At 37.5% G+C, this 11,929-nt stretch overlaps 1 protein-coding gene across 1 annotated transcript; it reads right to left on the bottom strand.

Annotated features, from left to right (window-relative positions):
- Positions 1–5,029: 5,029 nt before the first annotated feature.
- LOC104230623 (glycolipid transfer protein 3) lies at positions 5,030–8,615 on the bottom strand. The gene is made up of 6 exons (XM_009783481.2): positions 7,893–8,615; positions 7,644–7,699; positions 6,240–6,370; positions 5,621–5,756; positions 5,335–5,478; positions 5,030–5,231 (listed from the first exon to the last, which is right to left on the bottom strand). The coding sequence occupies exons 1-6, from the start codon at positions 8,071–8,073 to the stop codon at positions 5,196–5,198; spliced, it is 684 nt and encodes a 227-aa protein (XP_009781783.1). The 5' UTR covers positions 8,074–8,615; the 3' UTR covers positions 5,030–5,195.
- Between the last annotated feature and the right edge of the window lie 3,314 nt (positions 8,616–11,929).

The following is an 11,929-nucleotide window of genomic DNA, read 5'->3' as shown; positions in this document are numbered from 1 at the left end:
GGCAACACGGTAAAACACCCTCCAATTTCTCATTATCCTACATTAGAGAGGGAACACCATTCTCTCCTTATGCAATAACATGATACGAAGAACCCACACTTTTTTCATCTTCGGCATGTTCCTTAGTGTAGCCCACAGTATATGGCTTTACCTTCAGTATATCTTCATATGAAACCTTTGTTTGTCGCCTCATTCTAGAAGGAACCAAACTTTGGAAATCCTTAGAGATCTTTCAGATTCTGGGCGAAGTGGGTGTTCTTATGCTTTGATAATTTCTCTGGAACTTGTTCCCCTTCTTTAATGGACCCAATCTCTCAAACACGGAAGTCATCACAATTGATTTTTTCCAAGTTGATCAAAGACAGAAGACCTGTTAGAAGCGGCAGATTCATTTTCTATAGTGATATAATTGTTTCTTGCCCTTCTTATAGAGATGTGAATTGGTAAAGGTTTCTTGTATCCTAGACCTTCACATGGTTACCTCGTAATAACTTCTGATGGGAGCTTCCCTAATTTTGACGGCTCATTGGGATTATGTCCAGCTTTTGTAAATAGCCTGTAACCATTAGGATCAAAGCCTTCATCTGTACGTTTCGTAAGGAGTGCCACATTCTGTGAATGATTTTGGGCCACAAAACCTGCAAGTAGTGTTGATGGCAACTTTACTGCCTCAATTTGTTTGATTAGAAAAGTTAACTCCCTTAGCATATTGGTTTGGAGTTTGGATGATTCGCCTTCCTCTTTCTTCTTTTAGGGACATAGCGGAGCACAGGAGTTACTTTCTTGCCGTGAGACACAATGTTCCCTTTATGAGATTTATTTAATTTAGAGTGTACCTCCTCAGCAACAGCTTTGGTTTTGTCAGCGACCACCTCAGCTCTCTTAGTCACGGACTCGTCATTCTTGCCATTCATGATATCATCAACTTTCATCTCCTTCACAATGCGGTTCTTCAAGCAGATTTTTGCATGCAGTGTGACTCAGCCTCGGTGAATGACTCATCATCACACATTGATGATAGGTAGAGGGAACCACTTTATTCTCATGTATCCAAGGATTTCCAAGCAAGACATTGTATGAAGTCTTTGCATCGATCACATGCAACCATGTACTTGATTGCATATCTTCAATGGTGATCCCCAACCTGATCGTGCCTATAGCTCTTTGCCCCATTGGTTGAATCCTTGAATCATCACACAACTTTCTGAGAGTTCAATCATGGGAATTTCGAGTTCTTTCACACTGCGAATTGGTAAGATGTTCACTAAGGATCCTCCATAAACCAAAATTCGGTTTACTCTTTCATCGCGCATATAGCCAACCAGGTATAATGGGCGGTTGAGAGGAGTGTCACCTAGTAGAAGATCATCATTCGTGAACGTAATTTTTTCCTCACAAGTATTAACTTCTTGAGGAATGGACTCGATGAGCTTTTCCAAAGATGGTGCCAATGGTAGGCCGTCACTCTTTTTATTCGCCTTTGCCAGCATGGAAACAAAAGGCATCAATACCCTTATGGGAAATCTTCATGCGGAACCAACTTGGTAATAACTCCTCCAAGGTCACTGGATGTCGTGGCTTTTGAGGGTGGTGCACTTCCACTTTTGCCTTCTTCAAATGCTTAACTGGATTTCGTTTCCTTGGTATTTTTACCATCATCTTCCTTGTTGGTTGTTCTATTGATTCTTTTCGTGGGCTCCTTTTATGGTGCCTACGACGAGTCATCAACGTTCAACCATCATCATCATCAGGTTGATCAACTTCGACTTTGTTGTTCTCCAGTAATTCTTCATCTTTACTTTCTTTTAAACTACATAATTCATCTGAACTGAATGAGCCAAAGGTGATAGAGACTTGGTTTGTGCTTACTTTCTCATCTTCAAGCACGATCTTCTTTTCACGAGCCAAGTCCATAACTTTGTCCTTGAAGACAAAGCACTTCTCCAGAGGGTGGCTCACAAGTCGATGATATTTGCAGTAATTTGGGTCATTAGTTTTCCTAGCTTCATTTGACTGCTTCATCTCCGGAAGATCAATGAGTTTTAACTCGAGAAACTCTTAAAAAATGGCAGGTACATTTGAATCTAGAAATGGATACTCCTTTTCTTGCATTTCCTTCAGAGTCAACTTTCCACTTGGCTTATATTGAAAAGAAGTGGATTTCATACTATGCTTCTTGCACACCTTCACCGTGAACTTCGCACGTGATATATTGACACTCATAGCTTCTTCATTTTCAAAATTGGGTACAAACTTGCTCCATTTCCTGACTTCTTGCTTGTAATTCCCTTTGAGAGGCTCATAGATGGGCAACCTTTCATTTCCAGTGGAGGCTATGCTTAAATCCATGTCATGGGCATGAGTTACAAGTTCTTCAAATGTGCTAGGCTTGATACCTTACAAGATCTAGCATAGTCCCCGGTGCATGCCTTGGATGCACATTTCTATGCCAAAAGTTGCACTAAGCCTGTCTTTGTAGTTGATGCTTGTATTCCTCCAACGATCGATAAAGCCGATCACTGGTTTACCCTTTTGTTGATGAGTATTTGTAATTTCTATAATACTCATAGTACGTCTCGTGCTTTAAAAGCGATTGAGACTCTTGCTCTAGTTGATCCTAGCTATAAATAGATCTAGCCTCGAGGTATGTGTACCAGTCAAAAGCATTTTCTTTTAGCAAGCGGACAAACTGCTTGACAATGTAACCTCCATAAGTCCCAGCATTGTTGCACGTCTCAACGAAGTGCGCCACATGTTGTTTTGGATTACCTTTACCATCAAACTGTTGAAAATTTGGAGGTTGATAGCCAGCATGCATCTTCAACATATCGATCCTTACAGTATACTGCTTTGCATATGTAAGAGAAGACTTGGCAGCAACTTCATACTTATTTTTAATAGTTCCTTCAATGAATTCCTTCAGTTGATCGATTGGGATCATCACTTCAGATGAGACAGGGATAGCTTTAGCGGACGCTACTTGTCTTGGGGGAGAATCACTCTCTGGAACTTCTGGGAGCTTGCTAGGTGCATGGGTGGATTCTTCTTCTATCAAAATTCCCACCCTGACTGTTATCTTGTCAATTCTGGCATCTTGATTTTGCATGCAGTTTGTCAAGTTAGCGATTGCTTCCGTCAAGTTTGCCAACTGCTCCTTCACAGATGAAGCGTTTGTCACTATGGCTTGCATGATTGTTCTGGACGATGGAGAGTAGCATGGATTGTCACACATATTAATCCTCGATTGGCTCACGCTATGTAGTGTAAGTGGGGAGGATCCATCGCTTGAAATATCATCATCTTCCTTCACACCAGAGATCTTGGATCCGGAGAGGTCAAGCAAAGCAAGAGTTTTCTTAATCGTTTCAGCAACATCACTTCCTCTTTCAGGTGCGTTCGTGGAGGATCTTGCTCCTTTTGAGAATGAAGACCGAAAATAGGGGTTGATACGGACATCACTTATAGTGCTTGTTATCCTAAAGAGTTTGCTTTGCTCCTTATAACTAGCCCAAATCTTCCAAAGGTAACATCGAGGATGCTTTCCTCATCAACGTAGAACCTGAAATTAGCAACCTTGGTGGAAGTTGATCTGGAGTTAATTTTCTTTGAAGTCATGTCGATTTTCTTGAACTTTGGTGATTGAAAAGTTGAGATGAGAGGTAGAGATTGTCCAACTGGACGTGCCAGAATTTGTAGGCAATAAATTGTATCGAGAAAATAAAATCAAGATCGAAAATATTACAACAGTCGTAGTATTTTATTTTAAATAACATGAGGGTACGATCTCTATGAATCCTCCGATTCTACTTTCCAACAGTAAATAAAAGAGCCTTCGAGATTAATCTTGAATTTTATTTTATTTTATTTTAATCCAAGTGCTTGAGACTTGATCTTGATCTTGACATATTTTTAATCCAAGGGCTTGCAGCTTGTTCTTGAATCTTCGTCTTGATCTTTTAATTCTTAGAACAATTGAATGCTTGTAGCTTTTAGAGAAATCTGCATCGTTTGATCCACGAGCTCTCTATTGCTTCTTGTTATAACTTCTGGTGTTTTTTCTGAGTTATGAAGACTTCTATTCATAGTTGTGGGAGGGAAGAATTGTGATGAGAACAAACTCTTTCCGGCCAATCAGATTGAAGAGAAAAACGGTCGCATTTAATTAGCAAGAACATGTCACTTGTACATGTGGTATGATTTCATTGGCCTTTTTAATTTGACTTGGCATGCCTTGTCATTTTGACACGTGGCATGATCCCATTGGCTCTTCCGTTTGACTTGACGTGTCACGTCATTTGACGTGTGGCACCATACTGAGCCTCTAGGAAAATGGTATCTTGGGCTTAATGAAGTACGTTCATACTTATAACCCAATTAAATGAGCTAGCTCAATAGATTAAGACACTCCAATTCCAAGTTGAATTTTTAGAAGGTCATTGAACTAATGTAAATTGATTAGAAAAGTTATTTTACTTTATTTTATTACTAAAAGGTCACTCAATTTTGCCCTTTGTAATTAAAAAGTCACTCCGTACTTTTAGGAGAAGTATGGGGAATATTTGTTCAATGGTTAGCCAATATGATACGCTGATTTTATTCAATACAAGTATTTTATTGCTGCAAATTATCACCAACTTTAACCAAGATATTTTCAAGGGAGAACTTAAAGGTGAGAACTCAGAAGTGTAATTCTAGAATCTCATTCTAAAGGAGTAATTGGTATAACTCTAGAAGTGAGTCGTTGGAAAACAAATTAAAAATAAAGATATTTACCTAACTAAATCTTTTCCCCTTTCAATCCATTAAATAGAGCTGATAATAAATTAAACTAAAAAATACGTATTAAGTAATAATAAAAATTTAGATGCGAGATACATTTCTTATATTGATTTGTTTGGTGCAAACACCGGGTGCAATACTTATATGCACCCGGTGTTTACATCAAACTAAGCAATTTAACTGAATAAATCACAACTTAAAGAAAAAATTACATATCACTTTCCGTATTCTTTGTGGTGCTAACAATTAAGTACCAAAAGGAAGTGGTAAACATAACTGAACTTGACATACAAGAGCTTGAGATGTATACTTACATAACAAGAAAAAAATAAAAATAAAAAAATAAAAATAAAGAAGAAGGGATTAATGGTCAGAGAACTTAATAAGTTATGTACACTTTGTTGGGCACTTCATCTTCAAGTAGATTTTAATGTATCAAGACCATATGCGCCCTACAAAAGAAAGGTAAAATTGAATAAAAAATCAAAGAAGAGAATAATTGAGATTGGATGATTAGTCAAAGAGAAAATGGTAAGAATTTTATTCTGATCTCACCAGAACGTTGTGAATTTCTTTTAAGAGAGGTGCCAGTAGTGAAATAAAGGTGCGCATTTCCTTCTTAAAGTCATCATTACTTTTATTTTTTCCCATGAGAATTGTGATTAAACCCTTACTGTCTGGTACTAGTTTTAACGCTACCTGCAGAGTAAAAATTTAAGTCAAAATTAGGAAGTTTGACCGAAGTGTATATATCATATAAATTGAAATATCATTAATTATTCAGTGAACAAAACTATGAATAGTGCTGAAAGAATAATGATGAAAAAAATTAGAAAATCACTTTAAAAGCTGCTGAAGAGATCCATCCATGCCATGGCTTAAGAGTGTTAGTGTAAGATTCTTGAACTGCTTGCTCCATATTCCTCTCTAAATCTTCAACCAGTAGTTGTAACAGTGCTAATGAGAAATCCAAGGATCTGCAAACCATGCATTCTAAATACTAAGTTCAATTATAATTGTAATACTAGTCGTCTAACAACCTACTTTGTTGATAAATATTCACGTTGATATATAGGAACTAAAGGCGGATCCAGTATTTTAAATTTGATGGGTTCAACCAATAAATGAATCCGCTCTACTTTAAAAATTATAAAGTTCTTTAGATTATATTAATTTTTCATAAATATATTTATGTTGCACATCAAAAATATTAAGTTCAATTGAACTCAAAAAAGGCTCCATCCGCCTTTGGATAGGGATGCGATCTGCACCATCGTAATTTATAGTTTTAGCGCCAAGGGTAAAAGGCTAACCACTATGTTAATTTTTTCATCTTAGTGAGGAAAACAAAATCAACTTTGATTGTAATTAATTATATATACGAACCTCACTAAATAGTAATACCTGGTGAATAGAATGTAATTAGAAAGAAAGTTAAAGATTCAATAAAGTACAATTACCTGGTGAGCCAAAGAACGGCTTTACTACAGCTAGGACCCTTTTTTTCTTTGCCTTCATTAACCTCTTTCTTTAATATCTCAACCATATTTGAGTAGAGGGAAGGATCTGAATCATGGATCTTTTCCAATCTCTACACATTAAACAAATTTACCAAATAAACTTAATTAATTTAGCACAGACAGTAATAGCATTGAGTATACAACAAAAAGGCATGTACTTTATCTAGTAAAATAATCGTACAACTACCACCAAAGGTTGTGGTGCAGTGGATGAGACTGCTCCTCCCTTAACTAGAGGTTTCGGGTTCGAGCCCTAGGTATAGAAAAATCCTTGGTAGGGAGCGCTTCCCCCCGAATGAGGCCTTACTCCTCTAATACGGGTACCGGACACCGGATGGAAAACAAAAAAAAATAGTACAACTTATCTTTTTATCTAATGTATAACATATCCGGATGTTAATTTCCCAAGAGTTAGTTATCTTGTTACAAAAAAAAAAAAAAAAAACAAATGGAGAGAAAACTAGAACAACTGAGGTAAAAGAGAAATCAACTAAAGGGCATTTTCGGTGTTATACTGAAGAGCAGTTTTTATTTCATTTAAGAAAATAAAAATGAATTCCTAGGCTACATGGAATATTAGTATGGCATTGCCAAAAAGAATATTGTCCAATGTACTTACTAAGAAACAAACAAGAAGAGCGAAATGACCTAATTAGAAAATGAAAGAAAAGATGCATTGAGTGGATTAATAAAGTGGATAAAAATAAGAGAAGCTCGAGATTTAAATTTTAATTAAAACTAGAAATATTATGGGATTATATATATGTCTAAAGTTTTGCAAAATGAGTTCTTCAATATTTGTATTGGCCAAAAATGTCAAGTAAGCTAGCGAAGCTTGAAAAATCCAAATTATACTACTCCCTCCATTTCAGTTTATGTGAACCTATTTTCTTTTTGGTCCGTTCTAAAAAGAAATGATCCATTTCTAAATTTGGAAACAATTTAGCTTAAACTTATAGTTCTACCCTTAACGAGAAACTTTTATAACCATACAAATACTCTAGATAACAACAAGTTTCAAAAGTCTTCATTTTTTCTTAAATTATCAAACGGATTTACGTAAAAGAGAGGGAGTAGTTGAAAAATCATAGTTCAATGTCCTTTTTTTCTATTTTTTGGTCGTTCATTATCAATTAGAAGTCAAAAGGAAACCTTTTGGCAGCATCGAGCTTGACGAAGCTAGAGGACCTATCAGTAATAATAATGTATGTGGGGGACCAAAAACCAAATCGTGTGTTTTACACATACAACATGAAAATGACAGAGCTTACACACACAGTAAAAGATAAAAAGATAAAAATAAACAAAGATTATCATTTACAAAAGTTTCCGTAGAATCTATACCTGGATGTTCTGATATATGTCTTGTCTCAATACTGCCATTGTTGGCCCTATCTTATCTGCATATCAGTTCACGACAAAGTAACAATATATTAAAACGCCAAATCCAATAATAACCATAAAATTATCCAAATATTAGTACTTCTTTTTTTCTGGAAGAAAAACTCCTCAAGAATTAAATTGATTAAAGGAAATGAAATTTACATATAAATATATATATATATATATATATATATATATATATATACTAACCAAGAACTTGAAGGACCAAAGTAGAGATAGAGAGAAAAGGCAAGGTAGGAATAGTGGTAATATTATGATCATCAACTTCAGCTTCTTCAGGTTGTACTTTGAGCACCTGCAACAAGGAAAGTTCTTGAATAGCAGATCGTATTTCAGTTGACTCTATCTCCATATCTCTTTTTCTCTTCATTCCAATACTACTTAGCTTCCTCTCCTCTCTTTAATTCTTCATCAATATATCCCTTATAAGAGTAAACCACTTATATTTATAAGTATCTGATGATGACACCGCCCAGTTGATTTCAGATAGTGCCAAAATTTGTAAAATATTGCAAAAATAACCAACAGTTTTGGTCATTGTTATCGTCAGACGACTAAAATATTAACATTATTTTCCCCTAAGAAATATTCTTTCTTAAGGCTTCTCTCTCTAAACAGGACTGGTTATTTTCCCTATTGACCTTGAAGTTGTCATTTATCTTAATAATCAATTATTACTATTATTGTTTTGTGTTTAATTACCCCCTTTGAGTTGCAAGCTTCCAAATAATAATCATTTATTGAACTTCTCTTCTTCTTCTTTTCTAAATAAAACTATAAAAGGCACAAGAATCTAGGGGAGGAACATCTGTTGAAATGGGGTAACTCAAGCAAGGTCAAATCATAATTCAAGATTTATAAAATTTGTAACTTGTAGTTGATAGGGATTACAATTGTTACAATAACTTAACTACGAATTAATATCATTTCAAATAGAATATATCCTAAAACTGGATGACAACGACATTAGAAAAGTTAACAACTTGGGTTAGTAAATAAACAGTACTTTTCCGTTTTATTTCACATAATTCTTTAATTTTTTAAAACTATAGACACATTTCTATATGTTATGTCCTTAATGGCATATTATTTTTGGAATTATCCTGCTATGTACATAAAAAGACCAAAGACCATTAATAATAATTGCACATTTGATCGTACTTTTGATATGTCACATATTCTTTTGTTATTCGTCAAAAATCTTTCTATCTTCGTTAATGCTGTCAAATATAATGAAAAGATAAGGATGGTAAATGACGAGAGGGAGATCGGAAAGGGAACAGAAGACGTACGAGGTAGTCTCATCTCCATCCATATTTTTTCAAAAAAATTTCCTAATATATAGTTGAGTTACTGCTTTGTATATATTCCATCTTATACGAGAGTATTGTCAGTTTTATTTGATCTTGTTTACCCTAAAAAATGAGTAACAATTAAATTTGTAAGCCATTTAAAGGATATCTGATTTAATTCAATACTAATAATTAAAAACAACAGGTAAATAAGTTAAAGGTAAAATAAATGATCAAACTAATCGCAATGTGATGATCAAGCCTGATCCTAGGTTGAACAATGGAATCCGTACTCGATCGGACCCTCGATACAAGCTCGGTCGCAAATGAAGAACACTTTAAACAATAGCTAGAAGACAAAAATAAACTTTTATTGTTTTGATTTGCATGTCACAATGTGTCAAAATAAAAGAAACTTTCTCCTTTATATAGTAGGGGAATTTCAATCGTAGTACAAGTCTAAATAAGGTAAAAATCATCTTTTTCGATAAATGTCAATTCGCAGTTGATATCAGACGGGATTCTCGCCGTAATATCCGGTTAAGGGCGAATATTACAGCCCCCTACTCGTCATGCATAACAGCTCTCCGCGTTTTCCGAAGTCCAGAAACTTTACTTGACCTGGGTTCATTATTTCACCGTGCCCGATCCCGGGTGCATAGTTTATTCCTCCCAGATAGTGATACGAGGGGTCCTTGGGCCTCGATTATAATCATGTCGAGTCGTGCTTCCACTTTGTTTCCTCATCGGGAATAGGAAAAAATTCTTCCCCCAATTTTATCCGTACACAGATAATCCGTTCCTTAGTGAGAAGATTTATCGAAGCGGCGGGAAGCGATAAATTAACCTCCGGTTCCTTCTTCTGTACGTTACAACCGAGTTGACGGGTCAGTAAAACGTCCCATCAGTTGCGTTGTACTAACTTCGTACCCATGTTAGCCATCGGTTGACCGTCCCCGAATGCGAAATGTCACACCTTGATTACCCCTTCTCTATAAAAAACTTCGGTCCCTTTTTCACTTTTTTACTTTTCGATTCCACAGCTCCTTAATTTAACCTCGAACTCTTCACTTATTCTTAACCCCTTCAAACCTTCATACATTGTTTTCTAGATCTTCAAATTTTCATCTTCAAATTTTCATACTCCTTCAAATCTTCAAATCTAACTTTCATACCTTCATCCTTATCTTCAAAACTTCATCCTCACCTTCAAATCTTCATATTTTTCAAGATTCGATGGCGAATACTTCCAAATTTGTTCCTCAATAGACCATCCCTTCAACTTCCAACTCATCCACGGATGCCGAGGTGGTCATGCCTGCGGTGGCCTCGGAACCTCCCCTGAAGAACTTCATCTCCAGGGGCTGGTCCATTGAGAACGACTTCAAAGTCGAGAAAGCCTCCAGACAATAGGACCGAGGCGAGGGGGTATGGAAGCACATATGCTCAATTACCGAGATATACTCCCTACAGTTCGGGAGGACTGCAACTAGGAGGGCAAGGAAGTGGCCATCCCCCGTCTCGATGAGGATATTAGGAGGGGTATCTAAGTGCTTACACTTACCCTTCACGCTTGCCCCGATGGACCCTATAATCCTAAGTTTTTACAAACAGTACGAGGTCTAACTTGGGTAGATTCACCCGTCCTTTTGGAGGATCGTAATCCTCCTCCGCCATTTTGTCAACAACATCGAAGCACCTCGATTTACTATCGACCACCTGTTTCGTCTCTATAGTCCCCGGGTTTTCTGAGGGGGTTGATCAAGCTCGTCCGTCGAGCAAGCAAAGATCCATTCTCGAGCATCGATGAAGATTGGGATTGAGGTTGGCAGGGGAGATTTGTTCAGGTGAAAACCAAAGATCTCATTCCCCCAAAATTTTTATTGGTCCCTGAGAAGTGGAACTCAACCCATAAGATTCTTTCCTTCCTAAGTACTTGGAGTTTCTTTTATTCTTTTTCTAATTGCTAGTTCCTATCATCGTGCAGCGGTCGCCCAAGTTCCTAACACAGTCCCTCGCTTCAAGAAGTGGATTGAGGGGATCTGCAAACAAATGCCATATTTTGGGCACGAATGGTGCAAATTTTCAAAGGGCAAGGGGGAGGCCCGTTCCTATGGTGAGTGTCCTCCCGAACAAGTCTACTTTCACACTCAACCTTTATTTCTACCAAGTTCTTTTTCTTTTACAGGTTCGCCCAAGACCACTGAGCTTCAGCCATTGGATGAGGACGAGGCTCCGTCCTCACTTGCTAAACCCTCCGCTTCGGGACAGCCTGAAGCTGCTGCGCATGAGGAGAAAAAGAGGAAACCTTCTGGCTCTCCGGACGCCGAGGCCAAAAAGAAGAGAGTAACTGTAAGGATCTGTTAAAGAAATAAGAAGAGTATCCAAGCTAGGGTATAAGACCTCGACTCCCTCTACCGGCTCAAGGATTACCCTGAAGACGATGAACTAGAGTTCATCGCTCATGGGTCGACCATTGACAAAGAAGAACAAGCGGAAACCGTGGAAGGTGGACGAGAGGCCGATCCCTCTTTAGCTCGGAAGCCAGAAGATAATTAGAGGATACGGTCTCCCAAGAAACTATGCCTTCACCAAAGGAAATAGCTGGTGTCATTGATATCACGGAGTCACCGTCTTATACAGAGTCCATGTTCATGGAAGCTCAGGCCGACAAAGAGAAGTCAAATGAGATGACACAGGGCGAAGACGAGGCCCTCAGCATGTTCTTTAACAGCGTGGACATGGCCACTTTGGAGGATTATTCTGGGTTTGTTCACCTAGAGATCCCGAAAAAGGACCTTTTGTCGGGGGCAGGCAAGCCGAGCTCGAGCCTGAAGTTGGTGAGGTAGTTCCTTGCTCCGAGCGTAGATCCCAACTGTAAAAGAACGATCGTGTTTACTATCCCGGTAGACACTCGGGTGTTGTCCGCTCCGA

The sequence above is a fragment of the Nicotiana sylvestris genome, chromosome 4 (assembly GCF_000393655.2).
Source record: "Nicotiana sylvestris chromosome 4, ASM39365v2, whole genome shotgun sequence".
In the NCBI taxonomy this organism is placed as follows: Eukaryota; Viridiplantae; Streptophyta; class Magnoliopsida; order Solanales; family Solanaceae; genus Nicotiana; species Nicotiana sylvestris.
Note: the sequence above shows the minus strand (reverse complement) of the source record. Positions and strands in the feature narration are given on the sequence as shown.